Consider the following 27,232-nt stretch of genomic DNA (forward strand, 5'->3'; position numbering starts at 1 on the left):
GAATATTATTTTTATCATCATTCAGAAACTAGAAAGCTGAAGGATAGTGGAGACAGCTACCCACTAGGAGGTCTTTCAGGACTTAAGATAATCTGTATTAGGACTATTTTCTCATATGATTTTCTGTTGGGAAATAGTTTTAATACAAATAATAGCATCCACAGGTTACTTGTTTTTATTAATGGTGACATTTCTGAAACAGCAATGGAGTCTGGTTGATTGGTTAACTTTATTTATTTATTCAATTTGTATGGCCACCAATCTCAACATGTGATTCTGAGCAGCAGTCATGAAGGAAATTAAAAAATAAATTAATTCATACTTTAAAATATATACCTGAGGAGTGTGTTACAATCCATGGTGGTTAACACACTCAGGAGATGGGACTGTTCAAAGGCTTGGGGCCCCAGGCCTTTAAGATTCTGTTTATATTATTTATTTCATAATTATGTCATTAAATTCAAAGGTGAACACTACTCTGAAATGTTTTCTTGGTAAATGGTATATGTTTTAAAAGTACAGATAGTCCTCACTTACCAACCACAGTTGGGGCTGACAATTCCATCGCTAAGCAATGCAGTCATAAAGTGATCATGTGACCACACTGACTTACAGTACCAATTTTGGCTGCAGTCATTAAGCAAGTTATCCTTGATTGTTAAGTGTAACACCATGTGACTGTGCTTGCACCTTCCTGCCAGCTTCCCCATTGACTTTACTTGTCAGAAGCTGGCTGTGAAGTTGCAAATATGATCATGACTCCAGGATACAGTGACTGTCATAAATGCACACTGGTTGCCAAGTGTCCAAATTGTGATCGCATGACTGTGGATATGGTACAACGGACTGCAAATTCAATGACCGGTTGTAAAAGTTCTTTCTTAGTGCTGTTGTGACTTCAAATGGTCATGGAACAGGTGATCAGTAAATGAAGACTCTGATGAAAAATGTGAAATATAAATATTACAAATCAATTAACTTTATGTCTAGCTTAGTCAGATTTTCTAGTGTATTGATTTTTAATTTGAATTGAATAATCCTTATGGTAGGTACAATAAACTAAATGGGTCAAGCTCCTTTTCTTGGAGTGGCGCTTTTACCTTTCACTCCAATATAAGTAATTGAACAAGAATCTCAGCATACTGAGACAGAATCTTCATGACTAGCAAACCTATTCTTCTGTAAATGGATGAAAAATTAAATGAACAACTTGAATAATTCCAAAATATTTTTCATTTTCTATTTGTATTAGGCACTGCTTGTAAAGATTTGATTGGACTTATTGTGAACGATTTATTGGTAAACAAGCTCAGGAAAAGAAACATCTGCAGATACAGCCTCATATTATTATAGGTAGCTCCCTTCCAGCTATATTCTATTAGTGGTTCTGCAACAACTACCTAAGAGTCTTCAGAATCAGTTTCCTATAGCTGCCTGTAGCTGACCTTTTTATATTAGAAACTTTTATATAATAAGGCTTTTTGTGGCTACAGCTATCCCCCTTCATGAACAATAGACAGCTGCCATTTAGAGTAGGAGCACTGAAAATTATGGGTGGACTCAGAGTGATAGTTGCAATAACCATTAAATGTAGAAAGAGTTGTCTGAAATAAAGTGCAGCGAGGCAGGAGAGGACTTCCTCTGCAAAAGGAAACATTCTTAACTGTCAGCAACATTTAAGAAATTTCCTTCAGCGCAATGTTTTATCATCTTTGATCTAGCCATGGCTCTTGTATTACCAAGCATTCTTATGTTTTAATTAACATATAGACACAGCATTTTCTCAAATCTGTTTTCACCATAGAAATGAGGTCATATTTACATGATTCCAAAACTACTTTGTGATTGTAACATGTGCATGCTGTCCAGTATTTAATTTTTTTTACCCCTTTCCATTTTGAGAATATTTTCCATTCAATTGCAAAAGAAAGTGAAAAATCAACTATGGTACATTTATTTATTTAGACATTACATCAGATATTTTCTTGTTGAAAAAGTAAACACTGATGTCTCCCTGTTTTTGACAAGCATTTGCAAAGTACATCAGGCAGTAGTATATGTAACATTCCATATGCCCAGTTCTATGAAGATATACACCATAACCTTAAGAAAATAAATCCTTATCAACTGATTCCCCTCACAATTATGCTGAAGCACATTCCTTGAAACAGGTAACAATTTCAAATCCTTTAAAACTCCTTTACAATCAGGACAACTAGCCATAAGGTTATTCTTTCTGTCCTCAAGAAGGGAGATAATTCTTATTCCTTCTGTTCTTAAGGCAGTTTCGAAGGAGGCCAAAATTAAATTCAAACATAAGCTAGAGCAGGGGTGTCAAACTCAATTTCATTGAGGGCCGCATCAGCACTGCGATTGCCCTCAGGGGGCCGGGTGGGTATGGCCAGGGTGGGCGTGGCCTACTGGGTGGGCGTGGCTAGAATGTGTGTGGCCTACTGGGTGGGCATGGCCAGCTCTACATCATTCACATCAAGGGTGCCTATGGGAGCCTGGGCAGAGTGGGACAGATCTGAGGGTCTCTGGCAGAAGGAGGGTCTCTGGGCCAGGGCCAAGGCAGTGGGGGCCATTCTCTCACTGTTTCCAGGATGGCTTCACGGGCCACATGAAACCACTTCGCGGACCGGATCCGGCCACCGGGCCTTGTGTTTGACATGTCTGAACTAGAGGCATGCCAATACATGGTCACCAGGGGACAGTAGTCAATACTGGATCATATCTAGTTCAAGATGTTTCACTATTAGACTACTTGATTTTGGCTGCTCAAGACTAAGTTATTCAAACTGATGCAATCAAGACCAGGAATGAAATATCATGAAATGATTCAAAGTGCAGTTGTGTAAAGCAGAAGAAGCAGTAAATCATATACTCAGCTTGATTATAAATAATGACATAACACAGTTGCCAAAATGATTCACTGGAACATCTGTAAAAATTATCACATACTAGTAATGAAAAATTGGTAGGAACATACTTAAAAAGTAGTCAAACATGAGTAGATTAAAATCCCACAAAGGTTTCAAAATACATACAAATAAATTCTTGACTCTTAACACACTGGATATATGTGGTTGGAAAAAAAGAAGGTATGAATAATTGTTGCAATACCAGGGGATATTACAGAATATCAAGATCTGAAAATTGAAATGGAAAGATTATGGCATAAAATGGCCATAGTGATCCCTATGGTTATCAGCTCACTGGCTGCCATTCCAAAAAATCTTGGATGGCACTTAGAAAAACTGCACATTGACAAAATTTTCACCTGTCAGTTACAAATATCGATCCGCACATACACTACACCAATACATTTTGATATGCAAGGATCTTGGGAAGAACTTGAACACCAGCTAAAGAACTCACAGCTGTGGTTTCACATCTTTTTATATATAGCAATAATTTGTGAATCTTGTATGCTCCCTCCAAGTCTCAATAATTCTGAGCAGTTTATAACAAACAAAATAATTAATATGAAATGTAAAGTCAACATTCTGGCAAATTAGGGCTTTTCCTCCTCCCTCTACCAAAAACTATTCTCCTTCCTCTCAAAATAAACATTTTCTATATAGTTCCTGACATCTCAGGTTAAAGTGAGGAGTTCCAAATAAGTGAATCCTAATGTGATGGTAGTGCCTTTAAAAAGGTATACAAAATAGAATAGCCTCCCCAAAATATTCATGGTTCAGTATAAATTAAGGTTCAATCACCTTATCAGATAGCAAGCAGGTGCTCACAATCTTAAAAACTCAACTTTGGAAATAGAAAAAAAATGAACAAAATTTCATTAAGAGTTGACATAACAACACTGAAGTCTTGCAAAACTTGGCTATCTCTTGAGATTTTTTAAAAATATAGAATAGTGGGTGCCATCTAGTGGTGATATGGGCCCTGATGCTCTGGGCAACAATTTGCCAACCTCCACCATATAGATGACTGCATAACAAAGAAAAACACACTAATACTAAATAGGCAACTCTAAATTATTCTTTTTCAGAAAGAGAAATTAAATTCCTTACCATCTTGAATCAAAATGTGTTTCAAATCAAAATAAAGGTAAAATTTTATAGAACCTGGGAATGGACATTGTAATATAAACTAATTCCATGTCTCATTTCAGGTGTCCCCAAGTACCAAGATTGTTCTCTAATTTGATCTCTTTTGATAGGTTATGTGGGTAGTTTGTTTTTTCAGGTTATTTAAGCAGATTTTCCTTCTCTTTCTGCTCTGCATTGACATCCATTTTTTAAGAATATTGAAATATAATTTTAAGTTCATTTTCCCAAATACGGCCTGCAGACTCTGCTGCAATTTCTTCACAATCACAGATCAAGACTGCTTCAAGTCCCACCTCCCTGCATGTATCAATATACTAATGATTTGCAAAAATACAGTTCAGTGAAACATACAAGTGAAACTACAAGTAGCAATATTTACAGATCAAACTTCTTAACCAACCATGTCCCTCATAGAGGGGCTCTGGGCAGTGTACAATTCAATCAGTATAATAAAACATTAAAAACCATGTAATTTTGAGATTAAAATACTTAAAAATGTAAAATATTATAAAATTACAAAAGATGGAGAGTTCTAAGATGGGGAGACTAAGATTTGTTAATATAGGCAGGGGGTTCTCATAGGGCTGACCAGCCCCACGGCTGTGGGCTTGTGTCCCTCACTTGCAAGACTACACAGCCAGGTTTTGACCCTTTGTGAAAGGGCAAGAAATTGAGAGCAAGATGTTCCACTGTGGGGCAGCAGCAAAACATCCTTGATTGATGGGGTCTGTGGCATGCCTTCCCTGCCTGAATGAGTGGGGATGATGTGATGAGATGAAGCCGGTTTCATAGGTAGCCAGGCCCTATGCCATATATGAATAATAAATAGTAAAGTAAAACATTTTTGTATACATTTCTTATACTGCAAGATCATGTTCAGGGTGAAAGCATAAACAGTGTCCAAGTTTTGAAATCTCATCCTTTTAAAACTACTACAACTTTTTGAAAATTCAACTCATACAAGCAGGAATATTGTTGTTGCACCATAGAAACAAATTTATTTCAGCATAAATTTTTGTGTACAATGAAGTAGATTCTAGTCTACACAACAGTTATCGCATTCAATTGCCTAAAAATTTCATTTTTTTTGTTTCTGCTACATCACACACACACACAGCCATCTCTTAGAAGTGTAAAAAGTGGAACTCCTTCTTCATTTCTTTACTTTTTCTTGTTTTTCAAAGAATGTTGATGAGCTTTTGTTCGCTGATAGACAGAGGATGCCACTTTCATAGAAGTCTTCTTATTCAAAGCGTTTTCCATGGCTCCTGGTTTCCATAGCAACAACTCTGCATCCTCTCCGCCCGTAAATAGAAAATCATCAACCATATTCCAGCAGAAGGAACGAACGGTAGCAGAGTGTCCACCTTGAAGTATTCCCACAGAATTCAGCTCATGAGCACAACACTCTATGAGACAAATGCTTCCTGTTGACATCCCTCCAACCACAAACAATTTGTCCACTTTTTCATGATAAACACCACCAATTAAGTAATCCAGTTTGATATTATCTACTTCTCTGACATCTGGAATATGCAATAATGTAGTTGACTTTTCAGAATCCAGCTGAGTAAGATCCCAATAACAAAATCCTTCATCGTGTGTCATGCAGTAAATCTGCCAATAATCTTTTCCAGCCCATCCAACAAAACTTACAGAAGAATCAGAGTTACAAGTAGAAATAAGAGCATTTTCTTCATTGTCTTTGTTAATATCAAACACATTTACCAATCCATCAGTTGAGCCTGAAGCAAGCAAATGTGGTTTGTTGGGATGAAAACATACTTTAGTAACATCATCGTTGTGAGACTCTGAATAGACACCTAGTGGCTGTTTGCTGGAAGGGACACTATCTGTGCAGCCTCTCGCATCCCAGAATGTTATGAATGCATCTTCTTCCACTTTTTCTGTACCAGCACATACTATGAGGTCATTGCAGCTTATATCACAACTAATGAAAACATTTGAAGGATGGCCACAAAACAACTGTACAGGCTTCACAACTGATGAACGAATATCCCAACACTTTAATGATCCATCACTGCAAGCTGAAAATAATGTATTTTCATTTGTATGTGCAAATCTGACACCACTTAGCAATGCAGGATGGCTATTATATTCTTGTACCAAGGACAGTGTTTCCCTGTTGTAAACTCTGATTGATTTATTGGAGCAGGAAACAGCCACTAAATGGCTCCCTTCTCCTCTTGAAATATCTATGTCCAATAAGTAAGATGGGTCTTCTGTTAGTGAACACCGTTTTGCTATTTGAAGCCTAGAAAACTGTTCCTTGAACTTCTCCATGGCAACTGGCATTTATAGCTGCATCCAGGAAAGTAAAGGTCTGCAATAAATAAATATACCAAAATAAATCAACTTTATATTGTTAATCATTTCTATAATATTTTTCAGCACAGAGAAAAGATTTGCACCTCTAACCTCATTTATCCTTCCTTTAATATTTTATATATGAATAGACAATTTCTCTAAATCTGAGAGCCATCCATTACTGAGTGCATAAGGAATCAGAGAACTATCAGCGTTCCATAAAAGCTTGGCATTATAAAGCAAAGCATGGCATGGGCTTCCATACCCCAGCACCAGTTAAGATATGCTACCCATCTCATTTAGACAGCACCAGGTTATAAATTACTATTACAACAAACAGATAGACAGATATTGATATATATGCACATTCACACAAGGGGAGAGTAGGGAAATTCAGATTGTTGTCCTCCCTGAGACAAAAAATCTGCCTTTGTGATTTTGACCAAGTACTCTCCCAGCCCTAGACTGGGAAGTTGAAAAATAAATTCTATCTTCCAGCCCAGACCAGTGTGGTAGATTCTGATTCAAACCTATAGATCAGCTTGTGGCTGATATTAATTACCCCACAAAAACCACAATAAAAATTGGAATAGTCAAGTTTGTAATGCTTCCCATCCATTCAATGAATGAAATCTTTATTACCTGAATCAAATTGGGTGGAATTTTTAGAAACCAAATAAAATATCTTCAAAATTTAAGGTCCATATGACCCATGGACCTTAAATTGCCAAACCATAGGTTATTTAAGATATTTGTAGCACAACCTCTGCAAAGCAACTTAACCCAAATAATAAACAAGTATATTTAAAATTGTAAAACTAAACTGAATACAATCAATATTAGCTGTGGTATGACATATTGTCCACTGACGGAGATGACCTGGTGCCCAGAACTCATGAAAAAATATCTGAAACCTTCCATCAACAGTACATAATCACAGGAAAAACTGATGACCTTACTAATTATCAATGTATATGTCACTTGACACATATAATATTCCATTCACACCATACAAAACCTCCAGGAATGCCCAACAAATTCTTCCTCCATTACTTAATACTTCTGCTCTTTTATGTTTTTCAGCTACAAGACAGACATGTACTTTAATCAGGCATGAAGTTTCTCAATGTCTGTGTGACATTGAGCCTGATTTTTTTGTCAGAGAGAGGGGGGGGAAACCTTTTAACCTTGAGACAACTGCATCATCCCAAGTCCATCAAGGCAAGTCACCCTGCCACAGTATGATGCTGTCCACCTCCTTCTCAACACCAGCAGCAGCCAGGAAAACCATGTGCTATTCTTCACAGCAGAGCTGTGATGGGCAATGATTTTGACAGATGACTAAGTCTTCACAGTTAGCTATCCATCAGGATTCACTCCCCATTCATTTTCTATCTCTCCTATCCAGAAATCAGCAGCGCAGGCTAACATACTTGATGGGTAAAGGACACAAGAGGGTTATTTACCCCCTAGATCTCTGAGCCAATTTTCATCTTAGTGATCTGGATTGGCTTGAATAGGTGGCAGCCCAAACAATGACTGACAAGATAGGAGGATAAACACAAATCTCTTCGGCTTTACAAGATAATTGCATCTTACCTACAAATTGTTCGGGTTGCTTCGGAACACAGGTTAGTGCTCTTGTAGAAGAGTTGTAAATTTGTGTACCAAAGCAGCCAAAATAGGAGCTGAGGATGTGCTCTGTGAAGCGGTTTCACTATACACCACCATAAGTACAGCTGACCACTGCTGTGATATTATGGGAGTAGGGGGAATTTGGCTTGAAAGAACTGAATTGCTGCTAAAAGCAGATTGGCCTTAAGGCTCAGTGTTCAGGGACTAGAGGAAAGGGGGTAGGCCCATAGAGGCCTAATGTTGCCAATAGATGCAGATTGTTCTTGCTACCTACTGATAGTCAATGAAAGTTAGTATCCCCAGCAAAATTATCCCAGTTCATTGCCTGCTTCCAGGAGAAAACACTACTTGAACATTGTTACAGCTAATCATTGTAGGCTAGTGTTTATTAAATTGTGATCCAAGGAACCCTGGGGGGGGGTCCAAAGCCCTTTTCAGGCATCCATGGAATCAAAATTCTTTGCCAGATATTGAAGACATTTGCAAACATTTGAAACAGTACTCTTCTCATTGCTATTTTTTATTTGTTAAAAATATACAGGTTTTTCATGAAAAATAACATCTAATAGGTTTAATGTTTGTACAGGGCTCAATAAATAAATATACCACAAATGCATCCATTTTTAATTTTTAATACACTAAATATGGGTAAATATAAATCCACACAAATTTTTAAAGCACCTACGGGCAATTTGCCATAACCACATGACTACCTGCCACCTGGTCAAGAATAAGCTTGGCCTGTATGGAAATCACTAAATAGACTGCACACCAGGATAGGAAGATCAAAGGGCAATCTAAGAAAATGGGACTTCCCAACAGAGAACACTTTATGTGAATGTGCAGAACAACAATCCATCTCACATACGCTACCTTCAACATGCACAGAAGAAGACCTTATGTTGGCAAGAGAAAATGCTGTCAGTGTGGCCCAATACTGGGTGAATGTCATCTAATTTTAATCCTATTTATTTCACATACTTTTTATATATGCTAGATCTCTATGACCTATTTTATACTTATTTTACCTGCTCAGTGTTGAACATTATATGTTTATAATTTGAAGGTGCTTCAGACACAGATAAAGAAAGATCAGTTCAGATAAAGGTAACATTAGAAGGGTAGATGAAAGAGGTTGCTGGAGCATGTGCACACCATGCTTAAGAGAAATTGGGAAATATCCATACACAGCTGGGGTGTGAGCCATCGATTTATTGATTTTTAGCACAAAGCTAAAGATTTGTTCTTCACTGTTGTCAAACAAAGAGCTTGAGAAATACTTCATGTCAGAATCCAGTGGATCCTGAATTATTCAAATACAGATCTACACCCTAACCCTAACTTGTATGTAATAAAGAGGGTTTTTTAAAAATCTGCATACATGTATCTTTGCACACATGAAGATGACAAAGTGGCCTAATCCTTTTCAAAATATATACAAGCTTATGAAAAATATGATTCAAGCTAACTCTGTACTTCAAAATTGTTACTGCCATGCTTTATTGACAATTCAACTTGGTGTGGTTTTTTTTGTCTTTGGAAAGAGAAAGAAAAATCTTGCAAATGTTTGAAGCTGATGTTATTAACATGAGCTATTAACAAGAGGTAGCATCTACAGTAATTATGTATTTGAATTAGATTGTCCTGCTCACTCCTCAGGTTAGCATATGTTTGGATTAATAAATATAAAAACAGAAATAAATATAAAAACAGAAGGAAAAGCTATCTCCAAATTACAAATAACCCCATTCAATGACTTCTTAAGTAATTTGGTCTATTAGTTAAGGCACCAAGCTAGAAACCATGAGAGTGCGAGTTCTAATCCCACATTAGGCATGAAAGCCACTGGGTCACTTTGAGCCAGTCACTCTCTGAGCTCACCTCACCTCAAAGGGTTGTCGTTGTGGGAAATAGGAAGAGGAAGGAATATTAGGTATCTTTGCTACCTGAATTACTTATAAATAATAAAAGTGGGATTTTAAAAATCTAATAAAGTCCCATTGCAAGGATGTTCCCCAAAGATAGTTTTCTAACATCCAAGGAATTGTTGTTGTTGTTGTTGTTAGCTGCGAAGTCGTGTCCGACCCATCACGACCCCATGGACAATGTTCCTCCAGGCCTTCCTGTCCTCTACCATCTTCTGGAGTCCATTTAAGCTGACGCCTACTGCTTCAGTGACTCCATCCAGCCACCTCATTCTCTGTCGTCCCCTTCTTCTATTGCCCTCAATCTTTCCCAGCATTAGGCCCTTCTCTAGCCAAGGAATCCTATACAGCACAATTGCAAGGGTTTAGGATTTATTTTTTAAAAAGCAATTCTACTAAACCTTCTATTGAAACTCCCTTTCTACCAAGGAACATTCCCTCTAGTCTAGCCACACTGGCCATAAAGGCTAAACTGACCTCAGCCTAGCCATCCTAAACCTGCATCAGGCAAGAGCATCACAAAACACTGCCCAGCTCCTAAATCCTGTTCAGTAACCTGAGCGCTTCAAAAGTGCTGCTGCTTCTGTTATCCTTCCAGAGAAATAGATGCCTACACAAACACACACATACACATCCCAAAACCATGCACTCCCTTGCAAATTTAGAATTTGCTGCACAAAGCATTTTTGGTAATCTTTAATAGGTAGTTAAGAACACTCATTAGGTAAATTCACTTCCCTCATGGACTACGTTTTGCTTTGATCTATAAAACAATTTATAGAAAATAACCTAAACCAGGCATATTGAAAACCAGGCATTTTGAAACCAGACTGATTTGCTCTTTAGATGGGTGAAACCAGTATCGGTGAAGCATAATTCTCAATGTAATTTCCTTTTCATAAGTTGTATGGAGAACAAGTCATCATTTCTTCCCTAGAATTCCAGCATGTATGACCTGGTTTCTCACCTCGCACTCCTTTAGCTTGCCAGAGAGACAATTCCAAAACCAGGGTTGATCAGGAGAAGGAAAAACACTGAATAAGTTTTACACAGGAAAAATGATGGGGTGGAAAGAGGGAAACTGTCCCAGTAAAGCCTTCCCAGTAACTGTCCCCTTCCCAACACTACAGCAATTGCAGGTTTGTTCTTAGTTGCCCAAATGATTTCTGCCTCTGTTCTAGGTCAGGAGTGAACACATTTTCCTCTGTAGGAATCTGAAGGGATTGCTCCAAAGGTACACAAAGTAAATGGGGCATACATTTCTGTTTTATTTTTGCTTCGTTTTTCCATAGAGCTTCCTGGGTCAAAGTGTGAAATGGATACTATCTAGGTCTAGGATACTCAGAAGAAACCAAATATTGGAAAGGGTTGCTCACTCAAACCACTGATTGTTGATCCTTAAGTATACCATAGCTTTCCTGATTGTTGCCTCTAGTATTCTGTACTACAATTCCAGGCCTGCCTACATGTTGACTGCTGTAGCTGGGATTGACAGAGCTGTATTCCAAAGGCTCAAAGTGAAAAAGCAGAGGATGCAAGCTACATGATAGCAAATTAATGCAAGTCTGGGGTTTGACTCTCAATAGTTTCAAGCAAGGAGCTCTCTTCACCTCAGCCCCCATAACTGCAATATGATTAATCATATGTTTCAAGGTGTTCTATGAAGCACATTGTAATTTTTGGTAAAAAGATCAAATTAGTGCAAGTATCATTCACTTGAATGTAATGGGGGTGTTAAGAGAGAAACCTTTTAAATATCAGCACTAACTTATTATAAGATATGTTTACTAGAACAACAAAGTGCTTGTTTGAAATTAAATGAACAATATTGACTTTTATGTTCAAATTAAACTTGCTTCCTGCCTCAAAATGAATTAGACTCTAGTGCTCACATTTTAAACTAAAATACTTAACAATATGTTCACTCCTATTGACGTTCTTCTACAATGAAGCTATGGGTGGCTGAAATTCATTGCTCCATTTTTTAAATTGCCCTATTGCCCAGAGAAAAAGAATAGAGGAATATATCCTAGAGAGGTAATGGAATCAGCAGTGAGCTTCCCCAAAACAGTAGATGCTTTTAGGCTCCCAAACAAATTGTTCAAGCTTTGGGCAAGTCAATCCCACATTAAATTCATTTATTGAAATGTTACTGTAACTTATGAGACTTCAAAATATAATTTGAAGAGGGAAACCTACTTTCAGCTTTAATTCAGGGAGGAAAAGTGAGCTTTCAACAGACAGATGATGTCTGAAAAACTCTTAAAAAGCTTGGGTTACCTGAAAATAAATTTGGAACTTTCCCAGACTGCTTTTGTATTAGGTAACAAAGAATCATTTCCACGTTTTCTAGACCAATATTTACACTTTGAGGGCACTGCCTTTCATATGAAAAACCAACATCCCAAACAATGTGGGAATAGCCAGGAATGCTGCATTTTTATCAGCCATAACATTTCAATGAATCTTGTTTTGGACATGTGGAAAAATGTCAACTGGTGAAATCAGAATTCTGTGTCTCTTTAGGAATGAAATCTTATGGTTAAACAAGCAATCTAGTTAAAAATAAGTCTCTAGTGTAGCCAGCAACTCTTGCTCTTGTTAAAAGGAAGTTGCTGCTACACTATGATAGGAGAATCTGAAAAGGGACCTAACATTTGTAGAAAACATAGGAAACATACGGCAGGTTCTCCATGCATAGTAGGACATTATGAGTTAGGACACGTCCTACTAGCAGAAATTAGCAATGCAGATTTGAAGCCTCTATAAACTTGGGATATTTTCTTATTTCATAAAATCATGATCTTAGAGTATCAGTCTCAATGAAAAAAATGCAAACTTTTGGGTTTAGCACAAAAAGTCAATGTAACAGAGTAATTGTATTTATACGCCTTCTCCTCCAGTGATGTAAATAATACATAATAAAGCAAACTACGGCTTAGTAAGATACATATAGTTTTTTTTCTCTTTGCCGGGTTATATTCTTTGGAAACATTCCTAGATTCCAGATTAATTCAGCTCTTCATCTAACCACAAGCTACATAATTTCTGCAGAGGGACAGGGGCAAAGAGAGGCTTATTTACCTTCCATCCTAAGTTGAAGCTCCAAGGACTTAGCAGGCTCTCTGTCTTCTTCCATTCTTAGCTCATTCATTCATAGTGGCCAACTAGATCCCTCCAGGGTATACAACACAGGAGGAGTGGCTGGTCCCCTGCAACTACAATTTGGAGCTACGTATACCTCTTCCCACAGATGATGCTGTGTCTTGAAAATTGAAAGTCCTGACAGGCCTGTCTTCCATGAAATTCTCCTAACCCCTTTTAAAGCCAACCTCATGGCTATCTCCATATTTTGTGGCTCTAGGTAACCAAACAGAACTTTCACCACAGAAACTTTCATAAATTCATAGTGGTTTAGGAACTGCTACAAATATACATAAAGAAATATGGATTGGGAGGGCTCACATGCAATGTGGTTAAAAAAAATGAAAGAATGGGAAATTCGCTATAGAAAGAGATTTCCAATACACAGAAGATGGTATCTGGCTTTTAGCTGGTTCTCAAAAGTTACACAAAGTGACAAGAATGATCCATAATGGATTCCAATATTTAATTGTCATTTGAAAATCAGATGAAAAAGACTGTTGTATAAGAGCATATTAAAAGTACTAAAAGACTGAGAAACCATCTCCCGAGAGGTCTAAAAACTTGCCCAAGTAAGCTTTAATGATAATGGAATATCAAACATCATAATGTTCGGTGTTCGACAAACTGGATATAAGCACCATTTTCTTAAGCTAAAAAGAGACCTATGAGTCATTTAATCCTACAAGGTTTTCAAAAATAGACTAGTGATTCATAAATTACATTCTTCCTCCTCCACTTAAAAGAGAATACTTTGGCAATGATGAGATTTTACAATGGTTTGCACATCCCTGAGAGCAATGCCAGTGGTCCATGTCACCACACAAGAGCAACCCCCACAAAAAAGCAGATTTTATTTATAACCAAGATTTATTAATCTCTGCTAAGAATAGGCATAAGATCACACAATACATTTGATTGTTACTGTTTCTTTCAGTTACTAACATCTTCCTTTTTCACTTCATTCTGAATGTTTGCTATAGATTCTCTCATGCTGTCCTTATTACAACTTTCTCTTCCTTTCCGAGTCTTTGTCCTGGCTTTCCAGTATCTTTGAGCTTCAGTGTCAACTTGCTATCTTTAAATATACAGGTTTCCTCACCTATTAGCCTACTATATCCAAAGATGGCACTGAAACTTCAGAAGCTGCCCACCTTATATCACCTCAATCCCCTATTCAGCTCAGGTAATCATGCAATATGACTGTATGAAAATTCTGTTCTTCCATCATTCTTCCTAGACCTCACCTCTCTTCCCTTTCTGGAAGGAAAAAAATCTTGTATGTTTAAACAGCAGCTGAGTAAGAAAATGTGAGAACAGCTCTATCAGAGAAGGCCAAGGTCTACCATTTCATTTTTCACACTGGACCGTCAACTGTCTGTATCACAGTCCTCACTAGCAGGAGCTACAGATAAAACCCTCTCACGTGGATATTCCCTTGCAACTGGCATGAAAGCAAGCTGCCCCAAAAGATAGGTAACCGAGTATCAAGTTGATAGTTCATGATTGGATCTGATTTCGTGAGTTACATCCAACTACTCTCTGTGGGCGCTCCGGAGCTGTGGAATCAGCTACCGGTAGAGCTCCGGACGGCGCCCGATCTTCGCTCCTTTCGCCGCGATCTCAAGACATTTTTGTTTGTACAAGCCGGCCTAGCCTGAGGGGGGACTGTTGGGGTTGTTTTATCTTTCGTTTTTTTAATTTTTCTGGGGGTTTTTAGCGTTGTATTTATATTGTTTTTAACTAGGGCAATTGTTTAATCTGTTTTTAATGTTTGTATTTGTTATTTTATTCTGCCCTGTGAACCGCCCTGAGTCCTCAGGGAGAAGGGCGGTATATAAATGTTATTAAATTAAATTAAAATTAAAATTAAAGCTATACAATTTGAGGTGATCAAGACATCTTCTGGTAAGGCATTCCACAAATTATTTGATGTGTAAATAATTCTATTCTATTCTAAACCCTCTGCCAATTGGCTACATTGGACGATTGCTCCTTGTCTGTTTTCTACATTGCAAATGCACCCCAGTTATGTCTTTCCACAGTTCTGCATTTTTTTCATCTCTATGATATCCTTTCCCTACAATCCCTATATGTGGCTATAGAACTTTTGATGGTATGTGTTAAAAATGCTTGTCTAACAGAGATGAAGCAGCAGACAAAACCAGAGGTCAATTAAAAATAATTTCAGCTCAATAGACATATCTGGATTTTGAGATTTTAATATTTACTGAAACAACTAATCTCCATAGAGGAACATATAATATTTTGCAAGTCCTATTTCAGTTATGAATTAAATTCGGATTGTAAAACACTTTCATAATAAGCACAAAATTATTCATTTCTGAATTAACTTTTGTAAGATTGAGCCAACAGTCAATGAGGTTAATTGTATTATAAAACTGACCAGATTAAATTAAGAAAATTTTAAATTCCACAGGATGGAGGCATTCTGTTTTTACAGTAAAGAACAAGAACATGCTATGTCTCATCTGAAAAGCATGCATGTTTTCTTGGAAAAGCTTTTGTTCATGCACAGATGAATGCTTATTTAATTAAAATAAATATGACTAGCCAACTAAAATTATTCATCAATGAGTCGTCCTGCAGAGCACAGTTCCTTGTTCTTCTTCCTGCTTAATGTAGCTACCAAAATGCTTTTACTCATAGAAGTAAATGCTTTGGTGCATAGAATGGGAACAACTAGTGAGATGTATATTTTTAATATCACAATGAGAGATGGAATTGTGAGTATCCCAGATTAGCGATACATTGTCCTACCAGAATTGAGGCTTTTGGTTAATTTTTTTAGCTTCAGCACCATAATTGGCTGTTAGGATTAAAAAAATATGAATATACAGTATCTCCACACTAGGGTCTCACATATTTGCAAGATATCTCTCATGGTTTATGGTATTTATCTATTTGTTTTATGCACCCCAACTGACTCTCAGGAGTTCACAATCATAAAATCAATCCAATAAAATGCACAACAGTAACATAGTAACACATAATAGAGAAAGAGGGAGAAATAGCTAGACAACCATGTAACTACATATTATTTGTAGTGCAATTATTTGCTGCGCAAAAGAGCTGTTTTCAGCAGTTCTCTATTGCCAGCAAAGGCACAATTGGCAACTGATGGGATTCATTGCATAAAAGATTCCTTTTGGGTCCCTATACCTCACCTCACTAAGGGGACTATGCTAAGCTTCTCCCCCTGGAGAATGGGCATATAGAGGACGATGAGTTATATCCAGAGGTGGTCCTGAATGTATTCTGGCACCAAGCCATGTATGACATTAATATATGACCATGTTAAAAGCAGCACTTTGCAATCAATGCCTGCATAAACAGCGAATGGATAATGGATCTCAGTATCTTATAGCACTGTCAAATCTGTCAAATATACTATTTCTGCATTCGTGCATAAGAGTTTGTACAATTTTGGCAGATTCACAGACAAGAATGCTTATGCTATTTGACTATTGTCACACATAGTGATATATTATAAGCCAAGATTCATGAGCATGTAGGTAACTAACTGGGGCTGAATTCAAACATTCCAATCAAAGTAGGTGGACAAAGTTTTAGGAAACTGGTCACAGAAGCTGTTTACATAAGATAAAATTCTTCCCAGAGTTCCACTGATATCAAATATGCGTGTCTGGTTAGTAACTATACTGATTTCCAAGTAGCTCTTTCCTCCAAAGAAGTCTTTTTTAAAAAATATATATATCTCAGTTTTCTGACTGCCTCTCCCAGGTTGCTGAATGGCTTAGAAGCAACTTAGTTTGAATCTGGGGCCACAGGACTTTCATTTAAAGGGCTACTGATTCTAACTTTACTGTTACATTCACAGATTCTAGATTCTTTCTCAGAACCATCCTCACAACTCCTCAAATGAACTAAGCTTAAACATTTTGCATAATCCAAATGAATATGACTTCTGATCTACATTTCAGTCAGATATGCCCTCCTCAGAGAGGCCATTTTGTTCCATTTTTTTTTTGTTCCATGCTTGCATGTATGAGTCACTGTTTTAATTTTTTTGCTTTTCTAATTCTAGAATTTTCTAATTCTAGAAATCTCTGGCATTTTCTGACCATACTGATTCCTCCCTCCTGTTTTTCATTGGTTTAACATACCTGTATTTGCTATAAATAGATTGATGTATATTTATCTGTAAACTCTTCTTGAGCAAAAGTTTTCTTGTACTGGGCATATTTTATTATACTCAGAACAGAGTAGAAATGCTTGAAATAAACAGCAATTTTTAAACCTGGATTTGTAATCTGATATACTAGAAGTTGCTGGCAGCACCCTTGTTGTTCCTTAAAGGTATAAAAGGTCAATTGCAATTGCCAGTTGTATTGTTTCCTCAGATCATATTGTCTTGGAAACCTGGCTGTGCTGCCACCACGTGGCTGTTCTTGGGAAATTACCAATATGCTAATTGGGTCTGCCAGTACCTTCCCCCTTTGTGATGTATTTCCTATCCTGCTCATGATGCTGTACTAGGATCCACCCCTTCTGGGTTGGACTTCCTCCTTCTCCTTGCTCCCTTGTGTTCCATCCTCCATTGTAACATCTGAACACAAGCCATGCGGACAGTAATCCTGTTACTGTCTTTCGACTGTTCTGGGACAGGCAGTCGTATTGCGAATATAATTCCTTGTTGTGACACTTATTGGTATGTTTAAGCGAATTTAGTCACATTTAACGGCCCTTTCCAGACAGTGAACTCATAAAGCACCTGGTTCATCTGAAATACCTTTATTTTACATGTAGAAGGTGGTTACAGCAGAGAAGGTGTGGTCAGGTGAATCTGGCCGGAGCTTTAAGGTCAAAAGACAGTAACAGGATTACTGTCCGCATGGCTTGTGTTCAGATGTTACAATGGAGGATGGAACATAAGGGAGCAAGGAGAAGGAGGAAGTCCAACCCAGAAGGGGTGGATCCTAGTACAGCATCATGAGCAGGATAGGAAATACATCACAAAGGGGGAAGGTACTGGCAGACCCAATTAGCATATTGGTAATTTCCCAAGAACAGCCACGTGGTGGCAGCACACTGGCTTATATAATAAGAGTGCATTAGAGTGGGTATCACAAGATAGCTGGAAGGTCCTACCCAAGAAATATTTCAATGTGAAAATGAGTCATGCTCAGACTTTAAAATGTCACATGTTATTGTTTGAAGGTCTAAGAAGTACCATCCAAACGTGGGCTGCTTTGCTTTAAATAGCCTTTTTTAAAAAACAGTTCAGCAGAGAGATGCCTTTACACCAAGCATTGGCAAACTTTTCAGGCACCATTTTGTAAGTGTGCCTTCCAACATTTTTCAATTGACAGCTTTATTGATGCCCAGACTGTTTGATAGACAGACAGACACACACACACGCACGCACGCACACACGCACACACACACACATATCAAAAAAATAAAGGGAACAGGAAATAAGACATCCTACTATTAAATACAGTACATTGTGTTGTTTAAGTGTTCCCTTTATTTTTTTGAGCAATATATATATATATGGATCTTTGGTCATTCGGGTTTTTTTCCCGCGTAGAATTGATAAGGTGTAGGAGCAACGTTCTTCTCCCAGAAGAAGGAAGCTGAAGCCACAAGCCTGAGGATGACGGATGGGATTCCGTCGAAACGTTGCTCCTACACCTTCAATTCTACGTGGGAAAAAACCCGAATGACCAAAGATCCACATACAAACACCCGCGAAAACCTCAGAAAACATATATATATATATATATCTTCTTGTCAAATTAAAAGAAAAAATATTAACCATGATAAATCAGATTTTTCCTCCTTGTGGGACAGGGAAGTTCTGAAGACCCTAATGGGTCCAAGCCGCCCGGGAGAAGCAGCGAAGAAAGAAGGGTGCCCCAGCAACTCTGGATTGACAGCGGTCGCTTCGTTCGTCTTGGGGAAAGCCTTCTAACCCGACAGGAGAAAGGCTGTATTTTACCGATCAGCCCAAGGTACTTGCAACCAAAATCCAAAAGAAGTAACCAGCACAACAGTTAACAGCATGCTTGAAACTGGGTGAGGAATCTGATTTTCCCTTTTCTATTCTACACTTATTCGACACTTATTTCCTGGAAAAGATCCCCAAGAAGCAAAATACCTCCGAAAGTGAAGGAGGGGGACTTCCGCCCCACTCTTATACCAACGGAAGTGGCGAATTTCCATGGAGCATCAAAATATATGGTAGTGAAATAAATTTGTAAACTTGAAAGCTAAAATTTAACTTTGGACAAGTTTAAAATTGTTGAATGGTTAAGACTCTCATTTTAAAGACCATTGTTCATATTGAAAATTAAATAGATGCTGACACCTAGCGATGGATGAAAATTATGAGTTATGAATTACATAGAGAACTTGCCAAAACCCGGGAAAAGCTAATCTGTGTTTGTGACCTTCAAAGCTTTAATAACAAAGAACAGCTGTGACAAAAAAGGACAACAATCTGGGCTGCAGACAGAGAATTATAAATTTTAGGGAAAAAATCTCTTCTGAACTCTTTTGATTACAAATATTTATTTAATCGGGACTCTAAAGCTATTTGCAGATAAGAAGGAAAACTTCAACTTTTGGATCAGAGACATGTAGATAAAACACAGCAAGAAAACATAAATAACTGTCAGGAGGAGATATATAGTATACTGCAATTAATTCAAATAACACTGAGTTCAAATCACAAAGAAATTCAAAATAACTTTGAAAATATAAATCAATCTATTTCTAAGTTAACTCTACAACAAAAAAACTTCCAGGAAACAACAACAGAGAAGGAGCAAACAAAACAAATAAGTGGCCATAAAATAGAAAATAGAGACTCAAAGATGGAACTTAAGAAAACAAGAAAACATGATTTAATCCTAGTGGGGAGGAAATTATAAGAAATGAAAAAGCAACTCATCCCCTAAGACTACAAAATAAATCTGAGGACAAAAAATGATTAGATAAAATGGAATGTAGAGATGTTGAAAACATCAGAAAGAAAGGAAGTGATAAGAGAAGCAAAGAAGGAGAAAAAGAAAAAGATTTTCAAGAAACATGGAAAGGCAAAAGCCTGATATAAAGACACTTTATTCGATTTACTTCTTATACCTACAGCAGGGTTAGGCAACCTAAAACACTCAAAAGAGCCACTTGGACCCGTTACCCACCAAAAACACTGGGAGCCGCAAAACCCTTTTGATATCAAAAATGAAGATAATACTGCATATATTATTTTTTACCTTTATGCTATGTATAAAAAACTATAATTGCTGCATTTATGAAATCAATGAACAAATCAATGAACAAAGAAAACAAATGTTTATTTCTGCATGCAACAAAAGCATTTTGAACTCCAAAAAAAAAGATGCTTGGTTGAAGGTTACTTTCAAATGAGCCTTGGTGGAGCAGTGGGCTAATGCCTCCTTAAGTAACACCAGCTGCCTGCAATTATTGCAGGTTCGCATCCCACCAGGCTCAAGGTTGACTCAGCCTTCCCTCCTTCCGAGGTAGGTAAAATGAGGACCCAGATTGTTGGGGGCAATTAAGCTGACTTTGTAATAATGCCGCTTGGGTGTGTGTGTGTGAAAGCCCTAATAAGCAGGCATATACATAGAATGAAGGCTACTGCTAAGCTTGTAAGCCGCCCTGAGTCTTCGGAGAAGGGCGGGATATAAATGGAATTAAAATAAAAATAAATAAAAATAAAAAATAAAATACTCAAATGTCTATTTGAGTCCTCCTTGTATATATGAAATAAACCAGTGCAAACTATAAAAACTACAAACAGAAAAGTAGAAAAGAAAAAAATTGCAGGGGAAAAAAAAAGAAAAGGACAGGAGAAAGAGGGGAAAAAACCTTTCTCCTTCATCCCAACAGGTAAAAACAATTTTAGTAGCTTATCTACCGTCTTTAAATAGAGCATAATTATCCCCATACCTCACCTCTTACCGTATATACTTGAGTATAAGCCGACTCGAGTATAAGCCGAGACCCCAAATTTCACCCCCAAAAACTGGAAAAGTTGTTGACTCGAGTATAAGCCGATCCGCCGTTCTGCAAGCCTCTGCCGCCAGCAGAGGCTCGATCCGCCATTTTGCAAGCCAGAATACACAGTCGCCGGGTCTCCGTTCCTCTGCGCCCTGCCTGCCTGCTTCTTTCCACAGCGGAAAGAAGCAGGCAGGCAGGGGACGGAGGAACGGAGACCCGGCGACGTTTGGGGAGGTTTGGGCGCCTCTCCAAATATCCCCAAACGTCGCCGGGTCTCCGTTCCTCCGCCCCCTGCCTGCCTGCTTCTTTCCGCTGTGGAAAGAAGCAGGCAGGCAGGGCACAGATGAACGGAGACCCGGCGACGTTTGGGGATATTTGGAGAGGCGCCCAAACCTCCCCAAACGTCGCCGGGTCTCCGTTCCTCCGCCCCCTGCCTGCCTGCTTCTTTCCGCTGTGGAAAGAAGCAGGCAGGCAGGGCGCAGAGGAACGGAGACCCGGCGACGTTTGGGGATATTTGGAGAGGCGCCCAAACCTCCCCAAACGTCGCCGGGTCTCCGTTCCTCCGCCCCCTGCCTGCCTGCTTCTTTCCACAGCGGAAAGAAGCAGGCAGGCAGGGCGCAGAGGAACGGAGACCCGGCGACGTTTGGGGATATTTGGAGAGGCGCCCAAACCTCCCCAAACGTCGCCGGGTCTCCGTTCCTCCGCCCCCTGCCTGCCTGCTTCTTTCCGCTGTGGAAAGAAGCAGGCAGGCAGGGCGCAGAGGAACGGAGACCCGGCGACGTTTGGGGATATTTGGAGAGGCGCCCAAACCTCCCCAAACGTCGCCGGGTCTCCGTTCCTCCGAGCCCTGCCTGCCTTCTTTCCGCTGTGGAAAGAAGCAGGCAGGCAGGGCGCAGAGGAACGGAGACCCGGCTTCGTTTGGGGAGGTTTGGGGAGGTGCGCGCGCACCTCCCCAAACCTCCCCAAACTTCGTCAGGTCTCCGGACGGCGGTGGCTTGGGAGAGGTGAGCGCGATCCCGGAAGCTCCAAAGCCTCGGCCGCGCACAAGTCCTTGGTAAGTTTTTTTGTTGACTGGAGTATAAGCCGAAGTGGAATTTTTCAGCCCAAAAAGTGGGCTGAAAAATTCGGCTTATACTCAAGTATATACGGTAATTAAAAAAAACATCAAAATATTTCATTAAACGTTCTTTACTAAAAGTCCAGTAAGGACAACCACATATATTCATATTTTCTCTCCCTCTCTCCCTTCCTCTCTCCCCCTCCCTCTCCTTCCCTTCCTTTCTCCCTCTCTCTCTCTCTTTCTGCCCTTGGTCTACCAGTCCTCTTCCTCCACAGTGTGTTTGTGTGTTGTGGGTGTGGGTGAGTGAGAGAGAGACAGAGAGGCACTTGTGCTTCTCTCCCCCCCCTCCCTCTCCCCCCCTCTCTCTCCCTCTCTCTGATCTTCTGCTCACCTGGCAAGCTGGCTTCACGCTGTTCTTGGACAAGCTGATACACATTCTTATTGAGCAGGAGCCCTGCCCAATAAGCTTCTCAGAGGACAGCGTGAGTTACACACACACAACAAGGGGGGGGGGAAGCGCAAGTGGCTCTCTGTCTCTGTCACCCTCTCTGCAAACTAGGAGCCGCAGAAGTCTGAAAGAGCTGCATGCAGCTCCAGAGCCGCAGGTTGCCGACCCGTGACCTACAGCAACCGTCATGAATATATGGAAAAACTTTTTGATTCAGCAAAACACATTGATCACGAAAGATACTGGTGAAAGGAAAAAGATCAAAATGGAAATTAAGAAAATAGATGATGGGATCTACCAGAGAGAATATTTAAAAAAGAAACATTTGTTTGAGTATGGTTAAAGAAATAGAAAAGATTCTGAATACATAGGTCATTCTAACAGGGATAAATTCCTTAAATAATATTGTTTGCTTTTTTTCTCTTTTCTTTTTTTTTTATTGAAAAGTTTTAAAATACAGTTTTCCTTTAAAAAAAACCCCTTCCCCCTCTCTTTTCTTATTTCTTGACGTAAGTAATATAATATTGTTGAAATGGCTTAGATGAAGGAAATGTTTTAGATAATTAAATATGTTTGAATTTAGGGAAATTATGTATAAAAAAGAAACAAAATGTTTTCAATAAGAGATTAGATGTCTAGACACATTAAATGGAATATTTAAAGATTAAATACATTTTAATTAAGGTTAAAAAGAATAAGAAATTTTGGGAATGTATATATATCAGCTTAGAAGGAATATATATTTTATGTAGAGTTTTACTTTTTATGTTTCTTTACTCTTGCTCTTTTCCTTTTGTTTACTGTTTTTACCTATTGTTTAAGAAATGTAAGTGTTGAGATGGTTCATGTGGGAAAAATGGATTTAAATCTTTAAATGTAATTAACTGTTGAGAAAATCTTAACCAGCATTACTTTGCACTTTATGGGAGAAACAAATCTAAATACGGACTGTAACAGGATATAAGATGAGGCAACTAGAATGATTAGATAGAAAAGAAAAATTATATTGATGTGATCATTATTTCTAGCAATATTGGGGGGGAAATCATATATGTAACTTATTTATCAAAATGATAAGAACTGTATTATTTCAAGGTTTGCAAAGAAGACATTTTGGGGAAAAGGGGAAATCAACTAAATGTACTATGTGGATTATGACTATAGAAACCAATTGTTAATGATTTTTTTTTACAAATGTAAACCCAGCAAACACACTGTTTACCAACTATTAAGTGATTTATGTTTTTAAAAAATCAACAAAATATATGGAAAAAAAGAATTCTAGAAAACTTAGCTCTAAATCATATTCCAGAATGATAGTCAATACTATCCCAGCTGCTTCCTGAGTTTAAGAAAAGGGGATGGGGGAATGAAAGAGAGAGCATAGGAAGAAGCATGAAGTTCTTTTTTTTATTTATTCCGCTGGTCTATTGTGTCTTGCTTTTAAAAGAACAGCTTTTGGTACATTACTGCATTTTCTTACTAAGTACCTCAAAGACTTCAGCCAGAATTGGGGTAATGATTTCATTAAACAAAATGTCTAAATGCTGCATTGCTGTAATTTTATTTTATTCTTTTTGTTACTGGTAGCATTATGGGTTGCTTCACAAAGCCCTCGACTGAAACAGTGAAGCAAGATTGGACCGTGTTAACTCTTGAATGCTAGATCAACAAGAAAACTCACTGCTATAGATTAGACTACGAAGTAAAAAAAAACTTCATGGAAGAAGGCAACAGCAAACAACTACCAGTCTTACAGAGAAAACTACCTCTGCAGATGCTGTCCCCAAGACCAACTCTTTCAATTATTGCCCTCAATGGGAATGACATCATTCCTTCGTTAGTCCACTTGGTGGCACTAAGCACCAGAGGTGTCAAACTCAATTTCATTGAGGGCCGCATCAGCATTGCGGTTGCCCTCAAGGGGCCGGGTGGGTATGGCCAGGGTGGGCGTGGCCTACTGGGTGGGTGTGGCTAGAGTGCGTATGGCCTACTGGGTGGGCGTGGCCAGCTCTACACTGTTCGCATCGAGGGTGCCTATGGGGACCTGGGCAGGAGTGGGACAGATCTGAGGGTCTCTGGCAGAAAGAGGGTCTCTGGGCCAGGGCCAAGGCAGTGGGGGCCGTTCCCTCACTGTTTCCAGGATGGCTTCGCGGGCCACATGAAACCACTTCGCGGGCCGGATCCGGCCCCCGGGCCTTGTGTTTGACATGTCTGCACTACAGCCAAAAGTTCAGCACCTGGAAAATCTATCACTCTGGATCCAGCTACCCAATTTGGACCAAGTACAATGTTTTCTTTTGTTCAAAAATAGGATGGGAAATGTTTTATGCTCCAGATGTTATGTGCACTGCAGTGCTCAACATCTTCAGCACCATTGCCTATGCTGGTTAAGCAAAAAAAAATGGAGCAGAACATCTTGAAGGTTACATGTAACCCATACCTGCCATACAAGAAAGAAGAACCAAGTTCTCTTTGCTATCTTAAAGGAGGTAAAATTATGTCAGAAAAAATGCTCAGTCATTATCAGCTCAAGGGTTTCCCCCCCATATATGTCACTTTATTGACAGCATATTAATAAAATAAGCTATATTTAAAAATTACCCAGATTGCTATAACTTTCAGTTTTATGTAAAAAAGCAATACAAAATTTCGCAAAAGTTTCAATTTTACCATCCACCTACTAGTTTTTCTTTCTAATCCAATATAAAAAAGAAATAACAATTTTGCTGAACAGTCATTGCCATAGCTACCATTAAGGGTTTATCGAATTATGATCACATTTTTTATTTTTTTAACCTCAAAAATTATCTATAACTGTCACATATAGATTACAAAGATTTGTACCATCGGTTCTCCTAACCACAGCACATTTCTGTAAAGAATGTAAGAATGATTCTGACAGTAAGAACAGCCTAAAGCTCTGCAGTATTTTTGATCTGAAAGGAAAAGATTCCAGGGACATGCATATAATATCTAAAACCAACTCCTTGAAGCAAACACCTTTCTTTTGGATCACACTTCATCTGTAGAAAGGAACTGCATAATTGTAGAAAAAACACAACTGCTTTCAGACAGTGCCAAGAGGCGCTACACAAACAAACTGCCTTGTTTCAAAATGCTGAGAAAAAATGGGATATAAAAAAAATGATGGCTGCAAAAAAATCTGTCTGAAAGTTACAGTATATTGTATAATGTATACTGAGGGAAAGTGAGATGTGAACAATGTGGTCAAAGAGCAAGAAAAATATGTGATTTTAAAAAGTACTGGCAAATGTAGTAATTTTGTTAATCATATACTTATAAAAAGTAAAGGTAAAGGTTCCCCCGCACATGTGTGCTAGTCGTTTCCGACTCTAGGGGCCGGTGCTCATCTCCGTTTCAAAGCCGAAGAGCCAGCGCTTGTCCGAGGACGTCTCCGTGGTCATGTGGCCAGCATGACTAGACGCCAAAGGCGCACGGAACGCTGTTACCTTCCCACCGTAGTGGTCCCTATTTTTCTACTTGCATTTTTTACGTGCTTTAGAACTGCTAGGTTAGCAGAAGCTGGGACGAGTAACAGGCGCTCACTCTGCTACGCGGCACTCGGGATTCGACCTGCCAAACTGCCGACCTTCTGATCGACAAGCTCAGCGTCCTAACCCACTGAGCCACCGCGTCCCTTGTCATGTACTTATACCTAGAAGGAAGAAAAAAATCAGTGATCATAACGGAAATAGAATTTTTTGGGAAGTGAATGAAAAGCTAAGCAAGTATCCCATACAGACCTAACATCTTAACTACTTACGCAAACCGTGAATGGGAATGGGAGGAAACAAATGTTGTTGTTAGGTATCAGTTCATATTTATTTGTACCCTGGCAGACATCTCTCCCAAATATGACCTGATATATCCTTGTCACTAAAAGGCTCCTTTTAAACGATGGAAAAGTTGTCTTTGCAGAGTTCTGCACTCAAAACATTCAGCAATCCCGACCTGAATTTTTAGCTGTTGAACTGGGAGAAAGGGAAAGCAGAAAAATGTACAGCAAAAAAAGCAAATACGTCACGGCATTCAATTTACAGGATTCCCCACGCGAGCTGTTTTCTTTTGCTCTTAAGATTTCCGATCGCTGTTTTACTAAACTGCCATTAAAAAACTTGATTCCAAACTGGAAGAAAATATTTTGGCTCAAATAAATTAACAGACATACAAGCTATCACAAGCGATCAAGCGCTCACACGTGCAAAAAAACCCCCAGAAACGCTTATTACCTCGCGGAAAGAATGAAATGAAAGTTCCGTTCAGCCCTGCGTGCGTGCGTGCGTGCGTGCTCACCGTTTTTTCTACTTCAGCGTTCTCTTCCGATGCAATTCCATTGGCTTGCTCTTCCAGCAGAAAGGCGCAGGCGTCCAAAGCAGCGCTATGTTGCCTTGATAGGTCAAGAAAAGAAAGGGGCGGGGTGCTTGAAGCACGACAAAAAGTCGTAATTCGGTTACCGTAGAGCAGCGTTTTGCAACCTTAGGAACTTGAAGATGCGTGGACTTCAACTCCCAGAATTCCCCAGCCAGCTATGCTGGCTGGGGAATTCTGGGAGTTGAAGTCCACGCATCTTCAAGTTCCTAAGGTTGGG

The 27,232-nt window shown here is 38.9% G+C and overlaps 1 protein-coding gene across 1 annotated transcript; it reads right to left on the bottom strand.

Annotated features, from left to right (window-relative positions):
• Positions 1 to 2,920: 2,920 nt before the first annotated feature.
• Positions 2,921 to 26,946, bottom strand: WDR89 (WD repeat domain 89). The gene is made up of 2 exons (XM_083351173.1): positions 26,874 to 26,946; positions 2,921 to 6,414 (listed from the first exon to the last, which is right to left on the bottom strand). The coding sequence occupies exon 2, from the start codon at positions 6,384 to 6,386 to the stop codon at positions 5,232 to 5,234; it is 1,155 nt and encodes a 384-aa protein (XP_083207299.1). The 5' UTR covers positions 6,387 to 6,414; positions 26,874 to 26,946; the 3' UTR covers positions 2,921 to 5,231.
• Positions 26,947 to 27,232: the final 286 nt, after the last annotated feature.

The sequence above is a fragment of the Vipera ursinii genome, assembly GCF_947247035.1.
Source record: "Vipera ursinii genome assembly, chromosome: 1".
Classification (NCBI taxonomy): domain Eukaryota; kingdom Metazoa; phylum Chordata; class Lepidosauria; order Squamata; family Viperidae; genus Vipera; species Vipera ursinii.

Coding starts and splice junctions, on each gene's coding strand:
- WDR89 (XM_083351173.1), bottom strand. CDS start 6,386: ATGCCAGTTGCCATGGAGAAGTTCAAGGAACAGTTTTCTAGGCTTCAA.